At 33.9% G+C, this 27,328-nt stretch overlaps 1 protein-coding gene across 2 annotated transcripts in view; it reads left to right on the top strand.

Moving 5' to 3' along the window:
- Nucleotides 1–23,433, top strand: part of ABCD2 (ATP binding cassette subfamily D member 2) — a 77,899-nt gene extending 54,466 nt beyond the window's left edge. Inside the window, exons 8-10 of one of the 2 annotated variants that reach the window (XM_029206240.1) lie at nucleotides 3,909–3,993; nucleotides 12,316–12,441; nucleotides 22,037–23,433. In XM_029206240.1, coding sequence (XP_029062073.1) covers nucleotides 3,909–3,993; nucleotides 12,316–12,441; nucleotides 22,037–22,256 — 431 coding nt within the window. In that variant the 3' untranslated portion in view covers nucleotides 22,257–23,433. The remainder of the gene's footprint in view (nucleotides 1–3,908; nucleotides 3,994–12,315; nucleotides 12,442–22,036) is intronic. The other variant, XM_029206239.1, reaches the window with a different exon arrangement.
- The last annotated feature ends 3,895 nt before the right edge of the window (nucleotides 23,434–27,328 follow it).

Here is a 27,328-nt window from a genome sequence, read left to right as displayed (position 1 = left end):
CAGATGAATGGATTAAGAAGATGTGGCACATATATACAATGGAATATTACTCAGCCATAAAAAGAAACGAAACTGAGTTATTTGTAGTGAGGTGGATAGACCTAGAAACTGTCATACATAGTGAAGTAAGTCAGAAAGAGAAAAACAAATACCGAATGCTAACACATATATATGGAATCCAAAAAAAAAAAAATTGGTTCTGAAGAACATAGGGGCCAGACAGGAATAAAGACACAGACGTAGAGAATGGACTTGAGGCCACAGGGAGGGGGAAGAGTAAGCTGGGAATGAAGTTAGAGAGTAGCAGGGACATATATACACTACCAAATGTAAAATAGATAGCTAGTGGGAAGTAGCCACATAGCCCAGTGAGATCAGCTCGCAGCTTTTTGTCCACCTAGAAGGGTGGGATTGGGAGGCTGGGAGGGAGACGCAAGAGGGAGGAGATATGGAGATGTATGTATACGTATAGCTGATTCACTTTCTTATACAGCAGAAACTAACACATTGTAAAGCAATTATACTCTAATAAAGATTTTGAAAAAAAATCTTAAATAGCTCTGTTCTCTGTATCCTCACCTGTAAAGTGGGGATAAATATCTACCTTATAAAGATTCTGTGAAGATTAAGTTAGACTGTATGTAAAGTATTTAGAACAGTGGCACATAGTAAATGTGCAAGAATCAGTTGCTAAAGGTAATAGAACTAGTTGATATTGATACCATGATATTTTGTCTTTGTGTGATGGTACTTGATATTTTATATAGAAAGCTCACATGTATTATTTTATTGATCCTTACAATAAGCAAATAAGTTAGGCAAAAGAGGCATTATTCTATTTATTTTATTGTGTTTATAATATCATAATTCATAAGTGCTGTAAATATGGAAAGCAGGTTGTCTTTTTGTTTCATATGGTCAACTTTTCCCCAGTTTTAAAACACTGTGGCTGAATAACAACTGCCTGTTAATTTTGGGTAAGTTATTTTGGGTAAGTTTGAAATCGAACAATCTGAATAGAAATTTATAGTAAACATGAGATATTCTATCCTTTTAGAAGTCAAAAGAAATTCTGGAACTGTTTTTAAGAATTTTCCAACCTTAATAATGTAATAGTAATTGTTATGGTTTATTGAGTACTTACTCTGCAGAATATAACATATTAAGCAATTTACAGTGTCATCTTGTTTAATATTTGTGACTGTCTCATGATGTGGGTTTTACCAACTCCCTTTTACAGATGAAATTCAGAAGTTTAGTAGTTTCCCCAGGGCCCTCATCAAGTGGTGGGACAGGGATTCAAACACCGATGAGACGTGAAAGTCAATATTCTATATTAGGCTATGCCACTGCGCTATGCTATCTTAGGTTCTTAGATGCTAAAAAGACTTGCTATATCCTTACACATAAAAAAACAAATGCTAAGGAAACCCACTTTACTTGCCTAGCTCTTAAAAGATGAAACGTGTTTTAAAGTAAAGCAGGAAAGCGTTTAAATTTGCAAGGACATCACTTACTCTGGAAGAAGCCTGCTGAAGTTCTAGTAAGATTAGCTAACACTTTGCTTAGAGATATTCTTTGCTTTAGTAAAAGATGGATTTTAAAACTATGTTTTTTTCCATCAAAGATATTACAAAATAGAAAGGAGTAGAAGTGTTAACGAATAGACGTGAACTAAAGCAGTTTGTTCATCTTTAGGAAGCAGGAATACTGTTCACTTCTTAGCTGACTTATTCTCACCATTTCAACATCAAAGATGATATTATGACTTAGAGTTTTGATTTATATGTTCTCTGATCATGAAATATTGCCTACTAAAACTTTTGGGTTTAGTGGAACAAAGGACATGATTTATTTAAAATACATAAAATTAAAGCTTCCTTTGACCCAAATACTTTTGCCTTGTGCATTCTCAGTTGAGGGGGGAAACTTTTTTAAGCCCAGAATTTTTCTCCACTGTGTAGCAATCTGAACCTATTTGTCAAATCCTCACTTATGTTTCATAAATGCTATAAAGTTAAGTCATAGAGAAAATTTTATTTCAACAGTTTTCACTAGAAGCAAGAACTTTGAACCACATGGCATTTAGAGAGATTTTTTTTCCTAATATAAAATTATGGTTTTAAATAGATGGAAAATTCCTGGAAGTTTGCCCAAGAATGAACACTGGTTCCCTACTGGGGAGTATCATTGGGAAACAGGGAAAGTCTTATTTTCAATCCAGGGCACAAGAAACAATGAAACTCTACTTCTTATTTCCTTTCCCTTTGACCAAGTTTATTTAGAAATTTTATTAAAGATGAAAATTCAGCTGAGGAAGAATAAAGAAAGCAAAGAGCCTGGATTTTTTCCAAATGGAAAAATTAAGCCTTGAATACTCTGGGATTTGGAAATGTCGTGTGTGTGTGTGTGTGTGTGTGTGTGTGTGTGTGTGTGTGTGAAGTTTTGACATTTTCCTCTTTGAAAATCAGGCTTTGCCTAGTCTGCTCCATTTTATGATATTCCCACTTCAGAAAAATACTTGCTATGGCTGTCTTCCTAATAGGCCCCATGGTTTTGTTTCTAAGTAACATTTTTTTCTTATTACAAAATTAAGAAAGACCATAAAAATAATTTTAAAATAATAAAATTTTCAAATATTATAAAAATGTATAGCTTAGAAAGTAAAAGTCTCATAATTCTATTCCCAGAGAGGTTGTGTATGTGTATTTATTTACAGAAATGCAATCATAATTTATATATGTATATGTGTTCTTCTAGTGAAAATCATAGAAAGAAAATTTTCTCTATGACTTAATTGTATAGCATTTATGAAACATAAGTGAGGATTTGAAAAATAGATTCAGATTGCTATACAGTAGATAAGTGTTCTGGGCTTAAAAAATTTTCCCCCTGCCAACTGAGAAGGCAAAAGAGAAAAGTATTTGAGTCAAAGGAAACTTTAATTTTACATATTTATATAAATCATGTCCTTTGTTCCACTAAACTCAAAAGTTTTAGCAGGCAATCGAAAAATCTGCATATAACTTATAGTAGGCTGTCTCTAACCAAGTTTCCTCCATATCTGCCATTCTGCATTTGTGGATTAAACCAACTGCAAATTGTATAGTACTGTAGTATTTACTATTGAAAAAAATACCTGTATAAGTATTTCACAGTTCAATCTGTGTTGTTCAAGGGTCAACTGTATACAAACACATACACAATTCTGCAATTTGGTTTTCCATATAAAAAATATTCTAGGTACATTTCTATATCAGTATGTATTGATCTAAACTATTTTTTTAAAAAATAGAAGGCTTGCTTTTTGAATAAATAGCCAACAGAAACTCCTGCATATAAATAGACCTGCATATAAATCCTAGCTCTAATATATAGCTGTGTAAAATTTGATATATCAACTTCTCCATGAATTTCAGCTTATCGACCTATAAAATAAAACTAATAATAGCTACCTAATAAGGTTGTGAAATATATAATGAGAAAACTCATATACAGTGCCAGTCAGATGGAAACCATTTAAGTTAGCTCCTGTCATACCCTTTGTAGACTTTGCAGTAAGCCTATGCAAATCTGTTGATCTTTTCTCCCACCACCCTCCAAAATAAGTCTATCAACTCTTTGGAGATATTCAGAAACAAACACATTTTCAAAGTGTCAGTATTTGGAATTCTTAGAAGACGTTTTGTCAATGTAAGTAATTTTTACTGGTAAAAAATATCAAATCTAAATTAAAATGCTTAAAAATAAGGCTCTCTAGCTTATCCAAGCATTTCTGAGAAATATCAGGTTCTTTGTGTTAATAACTTAAACTTGCTAGGAATCACTTGTCTAGATGAAAACTGTAAAAGATGCTCTCTTTAGTTAAAAGATGCTTTATAAAATATATACTTATATATATTTTAAAGGATGGGATGCTGTTATGGACTGGAAAGATGTCCTGTCAGGAGGGGAAAAGCAAAGAATGGGCATGGCTCGCATGTTTTATCATAGGTAAGTATATTATATTCAAGTAATGACTATTCCATTTTTGTAACCAAAAAATGTTTGGATAGGATTCCGTGCCCTCATCTTTAGTCTGAAAATATTTTTCTGAAAAACTAGTGCTTAGAATTTACAGTTTTTTAATTTCCTTTGTTATTTTTTTAATGTGACAGAAATCTCCAAGTATTTAAAAAAAATTTTGTTGAGTAATGTTAGATGACAAAATTAAATTTTTATATGTCCTAAGTTTGAAAGTAGGATCATTACTAATTTTAAAATGTGAAGAATACATAACCACTGTTATACTGTTGTGAACACAGGAGGTAGACATTCAGTAATACTTCTCTATTAAATTCAAACTAAATTAACTTTCTAACCACTCAGTAGCCTATAAAACTTAGTAGTGCTCTCCTCCTTGAAAATCAGAGGCATATCCAATGGAAAAAGGAACCAGCCAAAGTCTTCATGGACTCAGAAATAAAGAGATGCAGGAAAAAATTTCTCTTGATAAAACTTTTCTATTTGCAACCAGCTTCATAGCCTTTTGAATTCAAGGTACCAAACATAAGACATTGAAAAGAAGTATTAAAGCTATTCTGATTTATTCCTCTTTTTTGTCCTATTCTTCTGTGAAAAATAAATTCCCCCTTTTTTTTTTTTTACATTAGGCCTCTGGCAATGAAAACCTGAGTTGTTACTCACTTTTAATACTTATATCTTGGGCAAAAAAGCCCAAGAGTTATGTACATGAATGCCTGAATAGACCATAAGCTGGGGCATATGCCATACTCTTGAAGAAGCTGCAGTGGAAACAATAGTATCTTCATAGGGAACATTTAAAAGCTGATAAAAACCACACACAAAAAAATTATCAAGTAAGCCTCATTAAACACTTAGCAACAAGTTGGCTACCAATTTTTTAAAAATCTTTTATTATTGAAAAACCATTACAACTTCATCAAAGAAGAGAAAATTATAAGATGAACCCCATATTCTCATCACACTGATTTAATACAGCACTTGATTTATCTATTTTTTATTTATGAAGCATTTTAAAGCAAATCCAAAATCATGGAATTTTTTCATTAAATACTTTGGCATCAATCTCTGAAATATTAGGATATTTTCTTACATAATATATCATAATCATAACTAAAAATTTGATAATAATCATTTAAAATCATTTAATACCTGGTTCATATTCATTTTCCCTGATTGTCTCAAAAATATCTTTTTATACTTGGTTTGTTCAAACCAAGATCCAAGCAAATTTTATATACTGAATTTTGTTGTTATATATCTTTTAATTATTTTTTAATTTAAAGAGTTTCTTCTTCTCCCTGCCTCTGTCCCCTTCCCCCATCTTTTATGCCATTGACTTGTTAAAGAAACTGGGTCAGTTGTCCTGTAAGAATGTTGTTCTTTCTAGATTGATCTGATTCCTTCCTCATGAGATCCCTTTACCTCTTTCCTCAATCTCCTATTTGTCTTGTAAACTGGAAATTAGAGCTAAAATCTTGATTATATTTAGGTTCAGCCTTTTTGGTAAGAATATAACATAAAATATTTATCATTAAAAAAATAATTTAAACAACTTTATTAAATATAATTATATGTTTATTTTATAAAAGTAGAAAATATGATAAGTAAAAATAAGAAAAAATCTGTTGTCTCACTACCTGTAACACATAATATTTTGGTATAGTTTTTTCTCTATTTTGGTATACAAAAGTTGGTTGCTATTTTTTAATGTAACGACTTTCATACAGTATATTGCAGTTTGTATCCCTCTTCTTTTTTTTTGGCCACACCACACGGCTTGAAGGACCTTAGTTCCCTGACCAAGGATCAAACCCAGGCCCGTGGCAATGAAAGCACAGAGTCCTAACCACTGGACTGCCAGGGAATTCCCTATATCTCTCTTTTTATTTTGTATGTTATTATGTGTACTATTATGTAATAGCTAGCCAGGGTTTATTTATTAGTATTATCATTAGTGTTATTATTATTATAACAGTTATGTACCAAATACATAAATGTATTTAGGTATACAATTCTATGACTTTTGACAAATGTATATGCATTATGTAACCAATATCCCAATTAACATAAAGAATGTTTCCATCACCATAGAAAGTCTCTCATGCCCCTTTCCAGTCAAATCTCTCCGTAGACAATTTCTGTTCTGATTTCTATCCTCATAAATTACTTCTCCTGTTCTACAATTTCATATAAATTAAATCATACAAATATGCATTATTTTTGTGTTATACCTGGATTTTATTAATGAAAAAATATTGTGTAATAACATGGTATTTGTAATAATGACACAGTTAGTTCAAGAATATGGCAAGCTAAAGAAGGATGAACCAAAATTTGTGAACTCAGAATTTTTAGTGAAGTACATTTTGGAATGACCATTTTGAGATGATTTGGTGAGATTCAAGAGTAAACTTTACAGTGTGACGTTTATGACTAGCTATTACCCTGAATCTGTTTGAGCCTCATCCATAAATACTCACTAATATGATCCCCAGCATAATTGGTGAAATGTAATATGATGGAATGTAAGGTATGACCATAAATTTCTCACTGTGTCAGTGTGTTAATAAGATAAGCTCTGTAAGAAAAAACAACAGGCATTAATAAAAGATGCTAATCTAAATAGATTTTAAGTACCTATAACTAAAAATAAGTACTTGAAACTTTTGTATCTAAAATATTTTGGATATAATGTGATACTGAATAAAAATAAAGTTATAACAGTGGAAAGAATTTAGTGCTCCACAGAAAGATGAGGGGAGATGAGTAAGTTGAAAAGCAGAATTTATTGAGAAAAAAATAAAATGAAATAGAAATGCTAAATCCAGTGAAGGACCTGCACTGTTGGTGAGAATGTAAGTTGGTGCAGCCACTGTGGAAAACAGTATGGAGGTTCCTCAGAAAACTAAAAATAGAATTACCATATGATTCAGCAATCCCACTCCTGGGCATATATCTGGACAAAACTATAATTCAAAAAGATACATGAACCCCTGTGTTGATAGCAGCGCTATTCACAATAGCCAAGACATGGAAACAACCTAAATGTCCATCAACAGATGAATGGATAAAGAAGATGTGGTACATATATACAGTGGAATACTACTCAGGCATAAAAAAGAATGAAATAATGCCATTTGCAGCAACATGGATGCAACTAGAGATTATCATACTAAGGGAAGTAAGTCAGAAAGAGAAAGACAAATACCATATGATGTCATTTATATGTGAAATCTAAAATATCACACAAATGAACTCCTCTATGAAATGGAAACAGACTCACAGACAGAAAGAACAGACTGGTAGTTGCCAAGGGGGAGGGGCTGGGGGAGGGATGGAGTAAGAAGTTGGGATTAGCAGATGTAAGCTTTATATATAGAATGGATAAACAACAAGGTCCTACTATATAGCACAGAGAACTATATTCAATATCCTGTGATAAACCATAATGAAAAAGAATATCAAAAAAGAATGTATAGGGGATTCCCTGGTGGTGCAGTGGTTAAGAATCCGCCTGCCAATGCAGGGGACGTGGGTTCGTGCCCTTGTCCGGGAAGATCCCACATGCCATGGAGTGGCTGGGCCTGTGAACCATGGCTGCTGGGCCTGCACGTCTGGATCCTGTGCTCTGCAACGGGAGAGGCCACAACAGGGAGAGGCCCGCGTACCACAAAAAAAAAAAAAAAAAAAAGAATGTATAGGGACTTCCCTGGCAGTCCAGTGGTTAAGCCTCCATGCTTCCAATGCAGGGGGTGCGGGTTCGATCCTTGGTCAAGGAACTAAGATCCCACATGCCACGCAGCGTGGCTGAGGGGGAAAAAAAAAAGTGTGTGTGTGTCTCTGAATCACTTTGCTGTACAGCAATGATCAACACAACATAGTAAATCAACTATACTTCAATAAAAAGTAAAAATAGGGCTTCCCTGGTGGCACAGTGGTTAAGAATCCACCTGCCAATGCAGGGGACACGGGTTTGAGCCCTGGTGTGGGAAGATCCCACATGCCGTGGAGCAACTGAGCCCATGCACTACAACTACTGAGCCTGCCCTCTAGAGCCTGCAAGCCACAACTACTGAGCCCACCTGCCACAACTACTGAATCCTGCACGCCTAGAGCCCGTGCTCCACAACAAGAGAAGCCACCGCAATGAGAAAGCCCACACATAGCAACAAAGACCCAATGCACCCCAAAATAGATAAATAAAATAAATAAATTTTTTTAAGTAAAATTTTTAAAAAATCGAGTGAAGGAAAAATATAATGAGAAAGTGCCTCCCCTCATTCTCAAAGGGTTAATAACAAGATTTGAGTTGTAATGTGGAACACTTGCTAACTAAAATGGAGAACTTTCGCAAGGAGTATTAAGTATCAAAGTTGTATACTCTTTTTGAGAGGATTTTAATTTTTTTTAAAGGATTACTATTTTTATTTTGGGGGGGTACTTTTTCCTTTTTTTTAACAACTTTATTGGAGTATAATTCTTTACAATGTTGTGCTAGTTTCTGCTGTATAACAAAGTGAATCAGTTATATGTATACATATATCCCGATATCCCCTCCCTCTTGCGTCTCCTTCCACCTTCCCTATCCCACCCCTCTAGGTGGACACAAAGCACTGAGCTGATTTCCCTGTGCTATGCGGCTGCTTCCCACTACCTATCTATTTTACAGCTGGTAGTGTATATATGTCCATACCACTCTTGCACTTCATCCCAGCCTACCCTTCCCTGTCCCTGTGTCCTCAAGTCCATTCTCTACATCGGCATCTTTATTCCTGTCCTGCCCTTAGGTTTCTCAGAACCGTTTTTTTTTTCAGATTCCATATATATGTGTTAGCATACGGTACTCGTTTTTCTCTTTCTGACCTACTTCACTCTGTATGACAGACTCTAGGTCCATCCACCTTGCTACATATAACTCAATTTCATTTCTTTTTATGGCTAATATTCCATTGTATATATGTGCCCATCTTCTTTAACCATTCATCTGTCAATGGACATTGCTTCCATGTCGTGGCTATTCTAAATAGTGCTGCAATGAACATTGTGGTACATGACTCTTTTTGAATTATGGATTTCTCAGGGTGTATGCCCAGTAGTGGGATTGCTGGGTAGTATGGTAGTTCTATTTTTAGTTTTTTAAGGAACTCCATACTGTTCTCCATAGTGGCTGTATCAATTTATATTCCCACCAACAGTGCAAGAGGGTTCCCTTTTCTACACACCCTCTGCAGCACTTACTGTTTGTAGATTTTTTGATGATGACCATTCTGACTGGTGTAAGGTGATACATCATTGTAATTTTGATTTTGCATTTCCCTAATGATTAGTGATGGTGAGCATTCTTTCATATGTTTGTTGGCAATCTTTATATCTTCTTTGGAGAAATGTCTATTTAGGTCTTCTGCCCATTTGTGGATGGGGTTGTTTTTTTTTTTCAATATTGAGCTATATTAGCTGCTTGTATATTTTGGAGATTAATTCTTTGTCAGTTGCTTCATTTGCAAATATTTTCTCCCATTCTGAGGGCTGTCTTTTTGTCATGTTTATGGTTTCCTTTGCTATGCAACAGCTTTTAAGTTTAATTAGGTCCCATTTGTTTATTTTTGTATTTATTTCCATTTCTCTAGGTGGTGAGTCAAAAAGGATCTTGCTGTGATTTATGGCATAGAGTGTTCTGCCTATGTTTTCCTCTCAGAGTTTTATAGTGTCTGGCCTTACATTTAGGTCTTTAATCCATTTTGATTTTATTTTTGTGTATGGTGTTAGGGAGTGTTCTAATTTCATTCTTTTACATTTGGCTTTCCAGTTTTCCCAGCACCACTTATTGAAGAGGCTGTCTTTTCTCCATTTTATATTCTTGCCTCCTTTATCAAAGATAAGCTGACCATGGGTTTATCTCTGGCCTTTCTATCCTGTTCCATTGATCTATAGTTCTAGTTTTGTGCCAGTACCATACTGTTTTGATTACTGTAGTTTTGTAGTATAGTCTGAAGTCAGGGAGCCTGATTCCTCCAGCTTCGTTTTTCTTTCTCAAGATTGCTTTGGCTATTTGGTGTCTTTTGTGTTTCCATACAAATTGTGAAATTTTTTGTTCTAGTTCTGTGAAAAATGCCATTGGTAGTTCGATAGGGATTGCCTTGAATCTGTAGATTGCTTTAGGTAGTATAGTCATTTTCACAATGTTTATTCTTCCAATCCAAGAACATGGTATATCTCTCCATCTGTTTGTATCATCTTTAATTCCTTTCATCAAGATAGTGTCTCATAGTTTTCTGCATACAGGTCTTTTGTCTCCTTAGGTAGGTTTATTCCTAGGTATTTTATTCTTTTTGTTGCAGTGGTAAATGGGAGTGTTTCCTTAATTTCTCTTTCAGATTTTTCATCATTAGTGTATAGGAATGCAAGAGATTTCTGTGCATTCATTTGTATCCTGCTATTTTACCAAATTCACTGATTACTCCTTCTAGTTTTCTGGTATCATCTTTAGGATTCTCTATGTATAGTATCATGTCATCTGCAAACAGTGACAGTTTTACTTCTTCTTTTCCAATTTGTGTTCCTTTTATTTCTTTCTCTTCTCTGATTGCTGTGGCCGGGACTTCCAAAACTATGTTGAATAATACTGGTGGTGATTTTATCATGAATGGATGTTGAATTTTGTCAAATGCTTTTTCTGCATTTTTCAAGATGATCATGTGGTTTTATCTTTTCTTTTGCTGATGTGGTGTATTTCATTGATCGATTTGCTTATGTTGAACCATCCTTGTGAATTGGGATGAATCCCACGTGGTTGTGGTGTATGAACTTTTTAATGTGTTGTTGGATTTGGTTTGCTAATTTTTGTGTCTACATTCACCAAAGTTGTTGGCCTGTAATTTGCTTTTTTGGTGGTGTCTTTGTCTGCTTTTGGTATCACAGTGATGGTGGCTTCGTTAGAATGTCTTTGGGAGTGTCCTCTCCTCTTCAACTTTTTGGAAGAGTTTGGGATGGATCAGTGTAAGTTCTTCTTTGTATGTTTGGTAGAATTCTCCTGTGAAGCCATCTGGTCCTGGACTTTCATTGGCATTTATTCTAAAATATCGGAATTTCTTCAGATGAAGTTGTCCTGGTAAATACTTGGTACTGATTTTCAACCCTGAAATAAACAATAAATGACAGGCATGAGTTGACCTTTGGTCCCATTAACAAAACTAAGTCATGCTACTGAGTACCAAATAAGCCCAGACAGGCTTGAAAGGAAACAGAGAAAGGGAAAAAAAGATAAAGAGCTGAGGGGTGAAAATGAAAGGGAGAGAGTTATCAGGAGGAAATGGTGGCAAATGATAGGTGCCTCTGATAGTAGTAAACAGTCATTTCCAGAGTAAAAATTGAGCTAGGAAAAAAATTGTTGAGTATAATCAGAAAAATATTTACTGATTTTTTTCCTTAAGAAAATGGTCTCAAAGTTACTAGGTTAAATGCCTACTCTAAATTTGTCAGATTAAGCATACTTACTTTTGTAGGGTCTTCGATCAATGAAATTCCATTAATTGTGATTAGGTACTCACATTGTTGATAAAATTATCTTCTCAATAAATGTTTGCCAACAGGATTGTGACCTGTTTGATAGTTAGCTACTATGTGTAATGTATTTTCTGTGTTAATTAGTCAGAACCTTGTCACCAGGAATGAACCTGCGTGCTGCAGGAAAGTGCATTCAGTAAGCTGTCTCATTTTTCCTCTGCCTCATATTCATGATTCACCCATCTGCAATAAAGCATATTGTATTATAAGCAGGTATCAAAAAATCTATTTTAAAATCTAAGAAGAGATGTAGAGAACAAATATATGGACACCAAGGGGGAAAAGGGGGATGGGATAAATTGGGAGATTGGGATTGACATATATCCATTATTGATAATAAAATAGATAACTAATGAGAACCTACTGTATAGCTCAAGAAACTGCTCATTGCTCTGTAGTGACCTAAATGGGAAGGAGTGCCGAAAAAGAGGGGATATATGTATACATATGGCTGATTGACTTTGCTGTACAGTAGAAACTAACACAACATTGTAAAGGAACTATACTCCAATAAAAATTAATTAAAAAAGTGAAATCTAAGAAAATATGAAATTCTAGTCTGAAGAGGGGTAATGACTTCTTTTTTGCTTTATTATTTATCACCATTAATATTGTCATTTTTCTCTTTTGCTCCTTTAAAATTGTTAACCTTGCAGCTCATATTGCCCAAAGAAAGATTTATAATTCAAAATGAAAAATTTTAATGTATTTGTGCTTATTTTTAAGACCAAAATATGCATTGCTGGATGAATGCACCAGCGCTGTCAGCATTGATGTTGAAGGAAAGATATTTCAGGCTGCGAAAGGGGCTGGAATTTCCTTACTTTCTATAACACACAGGCCTTCTCTTTGGTAAGTGTTTCCAATGCTCATTTATGATAGATGATTTTTCTTTATATTTCTGAAAGAATAACTTTGCCAAAGTTTTTACTATAGAGCATAAGACATTTCAGTTATTTTCTGCCTGTATTTCTCTTAACGTTAAACTATGTCTAAAAGAGTAAAATCAATCTCAAGCTAAAGGATGAAGTTCATGTATTTGATAACATATGACAGAGATTAGTGATCTTTTCTGTATGCTTCTGAGTAACTATCTTTAGGCTTTTAAGATTTCCAAAAATTTGACTGCCCAATGGGTGGGACCTTACCAAAATTAAATTGAAAACAATGTACTTCTATGTCAAGGGAAAAATTGAAATGTGAAAATACTGCTATTAAAATATGAGAGCTAAAATAAAAGTAATGGAAGAACAAAAGGTACCCCAAACCTAACATTATAACAATGAATTTTTTGAAAATTATCATCACATTCCAATAATTCTGAAAGGAAGTAGAAAAATCCACTGATTTTTTTAAAACTGAAACAGTCATTATTCCATAGCATACACTGGGAAAGAATATATTATATAATTTACATCATCTTTTTAGTTCTTTTTTAAATATCCAGGAAAAAGAAATACCACAACTTGATATCCCTCCAAATGATTAAGTTGGAGAAAGCACAGGAAAATAAAGCATGGTTGTTCTTGCTTTGTTTTAAGGAAAAATGAACAAAAATGTTTTATAAATAATATTTCATAAAACCTAATGGGCCCTCCCATCAGGAAACTTGCACAATCCTCTTACATAGCCTCATCCACCAGAGGGCAGACAGCAGAAGCAAGAAGAACTACAGTCCTGCAGCCTGTGGAACAAAAACCATGTTCACGGACAGATAGACAAGATGAAAAGGCAGAGGGCTATGTACCAGATGAAGGAACAAGATAAAACCCCAGAAAAACAACTAAATGAAGTGGAGATAGGCAACCTTACAGAAAAAGAATTCAGAATAATGATAGTGAAGATGATCCAGGACCTCGGAAAAAGAATGGAGGCAAAGATCGAGAAGATGCAAGAAATGTTTAACAAAGACCTAGAAGATTTAAAGAACAAACACCTAGAAGAACTAAAGAACAAACAAACAGAGATGAATAGTACAATAACTGAAATGAAAAAAACACTAGAAGGAATCAATAGCAGAATAACTGAGGCAGAAGAACAGATAAGTGACCTGGAAGACAGAATGGTGGAATTCACTGCTGCAGAACAGAATAAAGAAAAAAGAATGAAAAGAAATGAAGACAGCCTAAGAGACCTCTGGGACAACATTAAATGCAAAAATATTCGCATTATAGGGGTCCCAGTAGGAGAAGAGAGAGTGAAAGGACCCAAGAAAATATTTGAAGAGATTATAGTCGAAAACTTCTATAACATGGGAAAGGAAATAGCCACCCAAGTCCAGGAAGTGGAGAGAGTTCCATACAGGATAAACCCAATGAGAAACACTCCAAGACACATAGTAATCAAATTGGCAAAAATTAAAGACAAAGAAAACGTATTGAAAGCAGCAAGGGAAAAACGACAAATAACATACAGGGGAACTCCCATAAGTTTAACAGCTGATTTCTCAACAGAAACTCTACAAGCCAGAAGGGAGTGGCATGACATATTTAAAGTGATGAAAGGGAATAACCTACAACCAAGATTACTCTACCCAGCAAGGATCTTATTCAGATTTGATGGAGAAATCAAAAGCTTTACAGACAAGCAAAAGCTAAGAGAATTCAACACCACCAAACCAGCTCTACAACAAATGCTAAAGGAAATTCTCTAAGTGGGAAACACAAGAGAAGAAAAGGACCTACAAAAACAACCAAAAACAATTAAGAAAATGGTAATAGGAACTTATATATCAATAATTACCTTAAACATGAATGGATTAAATGCTCCAACCAAAAGACACAGGCTCGCTGAATGGATACAAAAACAAGACCCATATATATGCTGTCTACAAGAGACCCACTTCAGACTAAGGGACATGTACAGACTGAAAGTGAGGGGATGGAAAAAGATATTCCATGCAAATGGAAATCAAAAGAAAGCTGGACTAGCTATACTCATATCAGATAAAATAGACTTTAAAATAAAGAATGTTACAAGACACAAGGAAGGACACTACATAATTATCAAGGGATCAATTCAAAGAAGATATAACAATTATAAATATATATGCACCCAACATAGGAGCACCTCAATACATAAGGCAAATGCTAAGAGCTCTAAAAGAGGAAATGGACAGTAACACAATAATAGTGAGGGACTTTAACACCTCACTTACACTAATGAATAGATCATCCAAAATGAAAATAAATAAGGAAACAGAAGCTTTATATGACACAATACACCAGATAGATTTAATTGATATTTATAGGACATTCCATCCAAAAACAGCAGATTACACTTTCTTCTCAAATGCACATGGCACATTCTCCAGACTAGATCACATCTTGGGTCACAAATCAAGCCTCAGTAAATTTAAGAAAATTGAAATCATATCACGCATCTTTTCTGACCACAATTGTATGAGATTAGAAATCAATTACAGGGAAAAAACCATAAAAAACACAAACACATGGAGGCTAAACAATATGTTACTAAATAACCAAGAGATCACTGAAGAAATCAAAGAGGAAATCATAAAATACCTAGAGCGAAATGACAATGAAAACATGACGATCCAAAACCTATGGGATGCAGCAAAAGCAGTTCTAAGACGGAAGTTTATAGCAATACAATCCTACCTCAGGAAACAACAAACATCTCAAATAAACAACCTAACCTTACATCTAAAGCAACTAGAGAAAGAAGAACAAAAAAACCCCAAAGTTAGTAGAAGGAAAGAAATCATAAATATCACAGCAGAAATAAATGAAATAGAAACAAAGAAGACAGTAGCAAAAATCAATAAAACTAAAAACTAGTTCTTTGAGAAGATAAACAAAATTGATAAACCATTAGCCAGACTCATCAAGAAAAAGAGGGAGAGGACTCAAATCAATAAAATTAGAAATGAAAAAGGAGAAGTTACAACTGACACTGCAGAAATACAAAGCATCCCAAGAGACTACTACAAGCAACTCTATGCCAATAAAATGGGCAACCTGGAAGAACTGGACAAATCCTTAGAAAGGTATAACCTTCCAAGACTGAACAAGGAAGAAATAGAAAATATGAACAGACCGATCACAAGCACTGAAATTAAGACTGTGATTAAAAATCTTCCAAAAAACAAAAGCCCAGTACCAGGTGGTGTCACAGGTGAATTCTATCAAACATTTAGAGAAGAGCTAACACCCATCCTTCTCAAACTCTTCCAAAAAATTGCAGAGGAAGGAACACTCCCAAACTCATTCTATGAGGCCACCATCACCCTGATAGTAAATCCAGATAAAGATACTACAAAAAAAGAAAATTACAGACCAATATCACTGATGAATGTAGATGCAAAAATCCTCAACAAAATACTAGCAAACAGAATCCAACAACACATTAAAAGGATCATACACCATGAGCAAGTGGGATTTATCCCAGGGATGCAAGGATTCTTCAATATACGCAAATCAATCAATGTGATACACCATATTAACAAATTGAAGAAGAAAAACAATATAATTATCTCAATAGATGCAGAAAAAGCTTTTGACAAAATTCAACACCCATTTATGATAAAAACTCTCCAGAAAGTGGGCATAGAGGGAACCTACCTCAACATAATAAAGGCCATATATGACAAACCCACAGCAAACATCATTCTCAATGGTGAAAAGTTGAAAACATTTCCTGTAAGATCAGGAACAAGACAAGGATGTCCACTCTCACCAGTACTTTTCAAAATAGTTTTGGAAGTCCTAGCCACAGCAATCAGAGAAGAAAAAGAAATAAAAGGAATACAAATTGGAAAAGAAGAAGTAAAACTGTCACTGTTTGCAGATGACATGATACTATACATAGAGAATCCTAAAGATGCCACCAGAAAATTACTAGAGCTAATCAATGAATTTGGTGAAGTAGCAGGATACAAAATTAATGCACAGAAATCTCTTGCATTCCTATACACTAATGATGAAAAATCTGAAAGAGAAATTAAGGAAACACTCCCATTTACCATTGTAACAAAAAGAATAAAAGACCTAAGAATAAACCTACCTAGGGAAACAAAAGACCTGTATGCAGAAAACTATAAGACACTGAGTAAAGAAATTAAAGATGTTACAAACAGATGGAGAGATATACCATGTTCTTGGAGTGGAAGAATCAATATTGTGAAAATGACTCTACTACCCATAGCAATCTACAGATTCAATGCAATCCCTATCAAATTAACAATGGCATTTTTAACAGAACTAGAACAAAAAAACCTTAAAATTTGTATGGAGACACAAAAGACCTGGAATAGCCAAAACGGTCTTGAGGGTCAAAAACAGAGCTGTAGGAATCAGACTCACTGACTTCAGGTTATACCTCAAAGCTACAGTAATCAAGACAATATGGTACTGGCAGAAAAACAGAAATATAGATCAATAGAACAGGATAGAAAGCCCAGAGATAAACCCACCCACCTATGGTCAACTAATCTATGGCAAAGGAGGCAAGGATATACAATAGAGAAAAGACTGTCTCTTTAATAAGTGGTGCTGGGAAACCTGGACAGCTACATGTAAAAGAATGAAATTAGAACACTCCCTAACACCATACACAAAAATAAACTCAAAATGGATTAGAGACCTAAATGTAAGACCGGACACTGTAAAACTCTTAGAGGAAAACATAGGAAGAACACTGTTTGACATAAATCACAGCAAGATCTTTTTTGATCCACCTCTTAGAGTAATGGAAATAAAAAGAAAAATTAACAAATGGGACCTAATGAAACTTAAAAGTTTTTGTAAACCAAAGGAAACTACAAACAAGACAAAAAGACAACCCTGAGAATGGGAGAAAAAATTTGCAAACGAATCAATGGACAAAGGATTAATCTCCAAATATATAAACAGCTCATGCAGCTCAATATTAAAAAAACAAACAACCCAATCCAAAAATGGGCAGGAGAAAAAAAAAACCTAATGGTATTTTTCCTTTTTAAAAAATTATGATACCATTTTTATCATTCCCCTACTTTTTTATTGATTCATCATCATAATAATAGTTGCTAATGCCGATTCAGCACCTATTCTATTCCAGGCTCATTTTATTTAAGCCTAATAACAACACTATAGAGTACAGGTAGTCTAATTATTCCCATTATACAGATGAAGAAACTGAAAGCTAGAAAAATGAGAAAAGTAATTTACTATGATCATACTCCCTATACTCTACTATATTGCTCTACGTATTTAAGGAACTCAAAATGTATCTCATGCATAAATCATAAAAACACTTTTTCATTCACACTGAGTTCTACTCTCTACATTTGCATTTCTATTTCATAAATCAAAATCTTTTCCTTTGACAAGTTAGTAACTATATAATGGACTCTATATGCTTTGGCCTCCTATTTCCCAAGGGACAGGAAGGATTCTTCCTCTCTCTCTGACTAGAGCATTCTTTGGCATGTGGCTGATCACATTTATGCCAAATCTGTCATTATATACACGACTTCAAACCTAGACTAAGTAGCAAGCTTTATTTGAGTTAAAGCCTTTGGGTCTTTGAAGCCTTTCCAGACCCTTTACCTTATAGAAATGTTTACTTTAAAATTGTGAGTAAGCTGAGCATTCCATGCAGATCAGGCTTTAATTGTTCAGACTTCTTTGACTGAATTCTACTTCTATAGAGAAGATAATAATCTATTTCACACTTTATTTAAACATTCATATTTTTCATATTTTTCTTTCCTCAGATAGTTTACCTGAAAATAGAGGATTTCATGAAGTGACCCTTTCTACGGAATTTTGTAGTTTGTCTCTCTGTTGTTAAAGAATTAATTAGCATCTGGAGTGATAGGACCCTGATTTGCCAGCCTCCCCAGAGGCAGTCTGGATCTAGTCCAGGATGAGGTAGAGTCCATGTCAATGAGTGTGATTGCTCTGATTTCCCCTTGGATAAAACCAACAGGAACTGGTTTAAGACAGTCATGACATATGCCTGTGGAACCAGGCCAGATGAACTCTTGAGTCCTTTCTGGCTCTTAGTCTTGGTGTTTTTCTGACTTTTATCAATGGGTTTATTATGCCTTCCTGTCATTTAGTTCCTATTCAAGTAGCCTAAAGAGGCATTGGAAGCATATTCAGCCATTTTTTTCTTAATTTAAGAACAAAGAGGTTTTTGTTGTTGGTGGTGGTATTGTTGTTTTTAAGACTTTTTTTTAGTTTTAGGTTCACAAAAAAATTGAAAGGAACAGAAATATGCCTTATACTCTCTGCCCAAACATGCATAGCCTCCCCCATTATCAACATCCCCCACCAGAGTGGTATAATTGTTACAATTGATGAACCTATACTGACACATCATTATCATCCAAAGTCCATAATTTACATTAGGGTTCACTTAGTGTTGTGCAGTCTGTGGGTTTGGACAAATTTATAATTACATGTATCTATCATTATAGTATTATATAGAATATTTTCACTGCTCTAAAAATCCTCTGTGCTCTGCTTATTTACCCCTCCCTCCGCAACACCTAGAAACCACTCATCTTTAATGTTTCCACAGTTTTTCCTTTTCCAGAATGTCATATACCTGGAACCATACAGTATGTGGCCTTTTCAAATTGGTTTCTTTAACTTGGTGATGATAGTCATTTAATTTTCCTCCATGTCTTTTCATGGCTTGCTAGCTCATTTCTTTTTAGTGCTGAATGATATTCCACTGTTTTGATGTCACAGTTTGTTTATCCATTCACCTACTGAAGGACATTTGGTTGCCTCCAAGTTTTAGCAATTATGAATAAAGCTGTTATAAACATTCATATGCAGGTTTTTGTGTGGACATGAGTTCTCTCAAGTCCTTTGGGTAAATATCAAGGCGTTCAGTTACTGGATCATACTGTTAAGAGTATGTTTAGTTTTGTAAGAAACTGCAAAACTCTCTTCCAAAGTAGCTCTATCATTTTTCATTACCACCAGCAATGAAAGAGAGTTCCTATTGGTCCACAGCTTTACATTTGGTGTTGTCAGTATTCTGGATTTTGTCCATTCAAATAGGTAGGTAGTGGACAATTTTTTAAACAAATAATAAAATCTAATTTTATACTTTCTAACAAGAAAAACATGTTTTTAATTGCAGCTACCCATAGTATATTTCGCTGTAAACTGAAAAGTGCATTAGTTCTGCTTTTTGAACTAGTTTAGTCATTTTAGGTTGTAGAAATCTATTATTTCTGATTATCCTTTCTTCCTACATGAAATTCTTATTTTACCTGAAAAGATTTCAGAAGAGGAAAAATATATATTATATTTTCTTCCATAACAACAAATGGGTAATTGTTGATTGTAAAGATGAAAATCAATACCAGTATCAGAAGAGGTCAAAAATTATAGAAGCTTATTAAATTATCTGATTCTTGAATAGAATTACAATTTTATAATTATCACTATCCAGTGGTTTATCTTATTTGTGTAGAATGTCTGCAGATTATTTCCAATGAGGCTCTGTTAAAATAGTAGTTTCTTTTAAATTCCTCTGACTAAGATAAACTCTGAAATATTATTTTAGCCCATAATATAGAACACACCTTTGAATATCAGGTCATGAAACACCTATACAGTTTCTTCCCCCATGTAAAAACCAAATAATGTTGTAGGACCAGAGTGATGAGCCAAACCTCCAATATAAATTGAAGATGGAAGTTGCTCAAGATCTGAACTACTGTGTTCTAAAATTGCTCCTCGTTGTAGATCAAAGGTTAGGAAAGCCCAAGAGAAGTTGAGAATGTAATAAACAAAATATTTTTTTACTATTATTTCTCTTATATCACCATCCTTCTTTTGTTTTTCCATTACTTTTGTTTTAGCTCTCATATTTTAATAGCACTTTTGTCACATTTAAATTTTTTCCCTTGATTTAGGAATACATTGTTTTCAATTTAATTTTTGTCAGGTCCCACCCATTGTGAGGTCAAATTTTTGGAAAACTTAAAACCCTAAAGATAGTTACTCAAAAGCATATGGAAAAGATTAATCTCTGTCATATGTTATCAAACATATGAACTTCAGCCTTCAGCTTGAGAGTGATATTTACTCTTTTAGACATAGTTTAACTTAGTTTAGCTTCCCCATCTTACAGCATGTTGAAACCACCCAAACAAAATGGAATGAAACCCAAATTTCTATCAATTGGTGAATGGATAAAATGTGTATACAATGGAATATTATTCAGCCATAAAAATGAATGAAGTACTAACACTACAACTAGATGAACTTTGAAATCATTTTGTTGGGTGGAAGAAGTCAGTCACAAAAAGCCACATTTTGTATGAGTCCATATATATGAAATGTCCAGAACAGAAAAATCCATAGAGACATAAAGGAGATTGGTGGTTGGCAGGGGATGAGCAGAAGGAGAGATTGGGAGGGACTGCTAATGTGTATGAGGTTTCTTTTTGGGGTGAAGAAAATATTCTGGAATTGGATAGTGCTGATGGTTGCATGAGCTTGTAAATATACCAAAAATCATTGAATTTTACATTTTAAAAGGATGAATTTATGGTATATGAATCATATCTCAGTTTAAAAATGGAGGTAAAAGCTATTTGATATACCCCCACTGATCGTAGTAAATAATGACTGATGAGAGCTTAAAAGAGGGCAAGAAGTGAGAAAAACTGTAAGAGAAAAAACTGAGGACACATAAGAACATGTGCCTCTTCAGCACAGTGACAAAATGCAGTGGCTCAGCCATGCAAGGACAGCTCTGCCAGATTACCCTTTTTACACACACCCCACAATTCCCAGAAATTGGTGACCTCAGCCTTCATTTAGGAGAAGGTGAACTGCCTTCTGTCTCATCAATAAAGTCATCTCTATACCTCTCTGAAGTTCCTAATTATGAACTTAAGCCATGAGAAAAGAGATTAAATTATATGAAAGCATGGAAGTATTGATAGCTGAAGATTTCTATCAGTTCATTTTTTTAAATGTTTTAAAACTTTAATTTTTGAGAAATTTTTACTTATGTTGACTAACTCATTCCCAAAGGATAGTGTACTAATGAATTGGTATTGTATTTCCTTTATTTTTCTTAGTTATTTTTTTTAATAGCCTTTTAAATTTTTACTTTCTTCCCTCTGCTTCCTTTCCTTATTCCCATTCTAAGTATGCTTTGATATTTATTCATACTGGGCTATGAATATAAATAAATGCAACAGTATGTCTTCCTTTGCAATTCATGTATATTCACAATATAAAATAAATTTAATACAAGCAATAGAACTTCCTAGAGGCTAGACTAATGACTTTTGGAGTAAAAAAATTCACAATATTTTACCTTTTGAGGGATTCTTGAAAATCAAATGTAAAATAGGCACCTTACTTAAAATTTGCCTTTGGATATCAATTAGAATGATAAATCTATAACTAAAATGGCTTTTTGTAATTATTGCTAATAATATTATTTCATTTTGATTATGCAGGAAATACCACACTCATTTATTACAGTTTGATGGTGAAGGAGGTTGGCGCTTTGAACAATTGGACACTGCTATTCGTTTAACACTAAGTGAAGAAAAACAAAAGCTAGAATCTCAGCTAGCTGGAATTCCCAAAATGCAGCAGAGACTCAATGAACTATGTAAAATTTTGGGAGAAGACTCGGTGCTGAAAACAATAAAAAATGAAGATGAGACATCCTAATTTATTTTGACATATTTTAAAAGTTAATTTTTAGTTAAAGGCTCAGAGACACTTATAGGGCATGCATTGTGTTAAGCTAAGCACAGAGGAAAAAAAGACAGCAAGAAATGTTTTATAAGATTTTAGCATCAAGGAAATATAAGATCTGACTTTTCAGAAGAAAATAAATGAATGCATTATGTAAGATTAGTCATTATGGCTTATACTAATTCCTAGTGAAAGCCTAATTCACATGTAAAACAGGATTTTCTAGGTAACTTCATAATGAATACTAGATTTGCTAATGTGTATGTGTTGTGTCTGAAATTCTTAACAAACATGGGACATATCTTGAGAATGGATAACTTAAGAGCAGTGTTTGGGTTGAAACAAGGTGATAAAGTTAGAAGTTTGAGTAACATTTCTATCCATTTATGGTTTTTAGATTTAACAGCTAGAATTCATGTTCCTTTATTGCTAGTGGTCAACTAAACCTGTGTACAAAACCTCTAACAGTTTGATAAATAATTTCAATACGAAAGAAATTCTTTTAATGGCAGTGGTTGAAAGAAAGAAGCATGGCTATACTTCTTTTATATGTATAAAATATCCTATTTTTAATTTTAGATTTTGAGCATCTCATGGGCACATAAATTCATTTTAATGAGAATCTTACATATTTGTTAATAAACTTTCATTTTAAAAAGAGAATTGCCAATACAGAAAAGGAGTATCCAAACAATGTTTGTCTCAGCCTGTTACTTTACTTGGAAGGATTATATATTGCAAATTCTGTCCAGAAATACTTAGCTTGTTTTTGTCCCCAAAGGAGGAGTCCACCCTTTTTGAAAATAGCAGTGCTATAATAGAATAGAGGGATTTTCAAAATCATAGTAGTAATAACATGCATTGGAATAGTACTTTATAATTTACAATCCTCACTTACATCAATTAATTTTAATCCTGTGGCAAACTTTTGAGGCAAATATTTTTCTTCCTAGTTTGCTTTTGAGAAAATTGACACTCAGATTTGCCCTAATCATGCAGTTTATTTAGGGGCAGATCCAGGGGTCAAATGAATTTCCCCTGTTTCCCTGGTTCAGTGCTATTTTCAGTATTATCCTTGAAATTCAACTGGGCTATAATAGCAATAAAAGTTAGATGAGATGTTGAAAAGAGAATAAATTTAGTAATTTTAGTGTTATTGTTATTTGATTATTGTTTACAAGGTATGGAAATTTAAGTACAAAATGGAAAGGTTATTGATCTGTGGTTTAAAATAGGTCAGGAGGGCTTCCCTGGTGGCGCAGTGGTTGGGAGTCCTCCTGCCGATGCAGGGGACACGGGTTCGTGCCCCGGTCCGGGAGGATCCCACATGCCGCAGAGCGGCTAGGTCCGTGAGCCATGGCCGCTGGGCCTGCGCGTCCGGAGACTGTGCTCCAAAACAGGAGAGGCCACAACAGTGAGAGGCCCGTGTACCGCAAAATAATAATAATAATAAAATAGGGCAGGAAAGTTAGCAAATCTTTCAGCACCTATGCACTCATACGCAATATTAATGTATCCCTACAGTCACCACTCAGAAGGGGAATTGTGTTATAAATCAATTTAATATTTATTGAACATAATGAGAAAGAATCTGGAATAGTCATATGAAATAAATCTTATGTATTCGATTGCCTTGGAGTTGGAAGTATGAGAGCCAGGACTACCATTTTAATCTCCTACTGTGTATGCCACCATGTTTATAAAAATGGAAATGCTGTTATTAGTGGTTTAGGATTTTATTTGCATATTTAGACACAGCCATAATAGATGCTAAGTCAGTGATTCTCAGACTTTTTCAGCTGGTAGAGTACCTGTATGTCATTCATGATGCTTGTAATAGAACATGTAATAGAATCATGACATTTTCATATTTTCAATTCTTCCATGCTAAGACATTTTTATTATCAATAAATGTAACCACCTTATGTGAAGGAATGTAATATAAAATCAAAACCAGTACATCTAAGTTTTTCTGTTAGTATCATTAGCTGTTCATTTATTCATTTGTCAGTTACTACTACTTCCTATTAGAAAAGTGAGGCAGACATCAAAGGTTTAAAAAAAAAGCATGGAACGAAAACTTAAACTTGATAAAAATTATTCATTAATCTAAGTTCTGTATTAGCAGTTATTCAGTTTATACGGCTATAGGGAAAATTCTGGGGCAAATAGCTTAAGTTAATTTTTAAAGGTATAAGAAGAAAATGAAAAGTCCTCATTTGAAACATGTACATAATTTTTATGCCTTAATTTTCTTAATTTGAAAAATAAAGCTTTTAGGAACCAATATATTGTGTTTTGAAACTTTGAAAAGAATGCCAAAACAAATATTAGATTTTTAATTAGCCCTTATTTAATATACCCTACCAACTGGCTGAAGTAAAGAACTCATTATTTATAATGTACAGGATTCAAGGATGTTTAAAATTCTGTATTAAAAGCTATACACACTGCAGTTTAAATGTTAAAGTTCTAAGAGAAACATGTTTCTTTTTTTTGGTTTTTTTTTTTTGCGGTACGCGGGCCTCTCACTATTGCGGCCTCTCCAATTGCGGAGCACAGGCTCCGGACGCGCAGGCTCAGCGGCCATGGCTCACGGGCCCAGCCGCTCCGCGGCATGTGGGATCTTCCCAGACCAGGGCACGAACCCATGTCCCCTGCATCGGCAAGCAGACTCAACCACTGCGCCACCAGGGAAGCCCGAGAGAAACGTGTTTTGCATGCGCTTTTTTGTGCCTGTTTTTTTTTTTTTCTGAATTTTCTTCCATGACCAATGTCCTCTAACTTGTAGGGGAAAAAAATCTTTAATTTGAACTTGTATTTATGTTTCATTTAACTGTTTACAAAATGGTCCAATGAGTATACCATATTTTACTATCCTTATAGTTATATTTTGTGAAAAATGTGACAAGATTGAGAAATGAAGTAGCCATCTTTGAATATAGATGAGGAAAAGAAAAAGAGAGAATATTTCAATTTTCAAACAAGTTTTACCATGTTATCTATTTTCCCCAATTATTTTGACTTCCATTTGTTTTGTTTTGTTTTGGTCAAAAAGAGCTGTAAGTTTATAGAGCTTGATTTTTAAATGTGCTTTTTTTGGTTAACTTATAAACTTGGAAAATAAGTTGCATTCTATGAAAATGTTGTGTTACATTTCATGTAATGTTATGCCAAGCATGAGTCTAAAATACTGTGCATTCTCGTCGACAAGATAATGTGTAAAAATCTTTCTCCATTAATCTCAAGGAGAATGATATATCTTGAAATTCAACCCGAGTTTACATTTGTTTCCAATGGGAATGGTTTTCCCTTGATAGTAATTTAGTTTTTGTGTCAAATTTTGTTCTTCCAGTAAAGGTATAAATGAACATGTTAGTTTTTTTTGAGACTTTGCTTCCAAATATAATTTCATATTTGGCAGTAGTTTTAGCTTATTAAAACCTGTTTGCAATAGTTTTTTGATTCCATAAGCCTAGAAAAATTTGTTACACATTGGAACACCGATCCAGAGAATGTTACACACTTCTGAGATAGGCATAAAATGGTAATGGTTATTAAACCATCGATTAAAAGAGATGTCTTTGATATAACTACTTTATGGGCAAAATTATTTTCATTTAGAAGTGTAAAGTACTTTCACATAACCCAGAGTATTTACAGGTCTGATGATTTACATTTAGGTATGATTAAGAGTTGTAATGTTTGCCACATGAGAACTTTCAGGTGGATGTATAAAATATTTTTATTAAAAGCATCCCTTCTTCATTGCTGGTGCCTTTCCTGATTACCAAGTACAAAACGGCTTTACAGTTTTTATTGTGAAATTTTCAAAACCAATTATCTATACTTATAAGCAGGGGTTGAGTAGTAGTTGTATTAATGAAAGCAAATGAGAAAAATGCCCTTAATGGTAAAAATCACTATGTGGCTAAGCTACAATGTGGTTATGGTGTGAATACATTATAATATAGTCTCCATCCAGTATGCAGTTATTTGAACTCAGCATTACTTGTGAATTCCTAAATCATCATGAAAAAAACTTATTAATTAAAGCAATTGCAGATTATTCCAGTGATAGAAAATATCCTATTTCTATATTTTAAATGATTCTGTTGGGTGTCTACATACACCTCAGTTACAAGTTGTGTGATGCACAATTTTGTCAAGTACTGTGCACAGTAGTCACCAAATAGTTGTTTAAATATTTATTTTCTTTATTAATTCAACACATTTATTTATTAAGTACCAACTTATGCCAGACACTGTGCTATGTTCTAGAAATGAATAAAATATGGTCCCTCTCCCAAGAAGCTTACGGTCCCCTGAAAATTAGGAAAATGAGTACCTTCATTCGGAGAAAAATTCAATAGCTGCTATTTATTATTTACCAAGTAGGCACAAAGCATTGCATATACATTGACTCATTAAATCTTCACAAAACTCTAATAAAAAAGGAAAGTGAGAACAGAGAAATTAAGCAATTCATCCAACCTAATGTAGCTACTAAGCTATAGAGCTGAAATTTGAACCTAGAAATATTTGATTACAAAGCCTTTGCAACTCCCCATCACCTTCCTTTTAATTCGTTTAGGTCATTTTTCATTATTACAGTTTTTAACTCTAAAGTTGTAGTATATTTTTTAACTGTCTCAGGGTTTCTGGTTAACCAAAAAGAAGCTTTTTTTCATCTAAAAAGGAAATTTGTCACATAAATTATATTTTTCCTTGTTTTTATTATAAACAATGGATATGGTCCTATGGGAGAAGGAGAACAGAAGGCAAATTTTCAGATATTTTGAGGAAGAAATTCCAAATCGGTTAACATTTATTAATTCAGTAAATATTTATTGACACATTCAAGGTACCAGTTACCATGCTAGGCATTCAGAAGTGAAGGAGACAAACCTTTTCTCAGCCCTCATGAAACATTTTAGTACCTCAATACTAAACAATTTTATTCCTGTTAGATATTGTGGTCCCATCTAAATGGTATATTTGTTTTATAGTGTCTTCTCAGTTCTTATATTTCCTGCCTAAGACCA

The sequence above is a fragment of the Monodon monoceros genome, unplaced genomic scaffold (assembly GCF_005190385.1).
Source record: "Monodon monoceros isolate NGI ecotype Baffin Bay Population unplaced genomic scaffold, NGI_Narwhal_1 Super_Scaffold_6, whole genome shotgun sequence".
Taxonomy (NCBI): domain Eukaryota; kingdom Metazoa; phylum Chordata; class Mammalia; order Artiodactyla; family Monodontidae; genus Monodon; species Monodon monoceros.
This window is presented reverse-complemented; position numbering and strand designations above follow the sequence as displayed.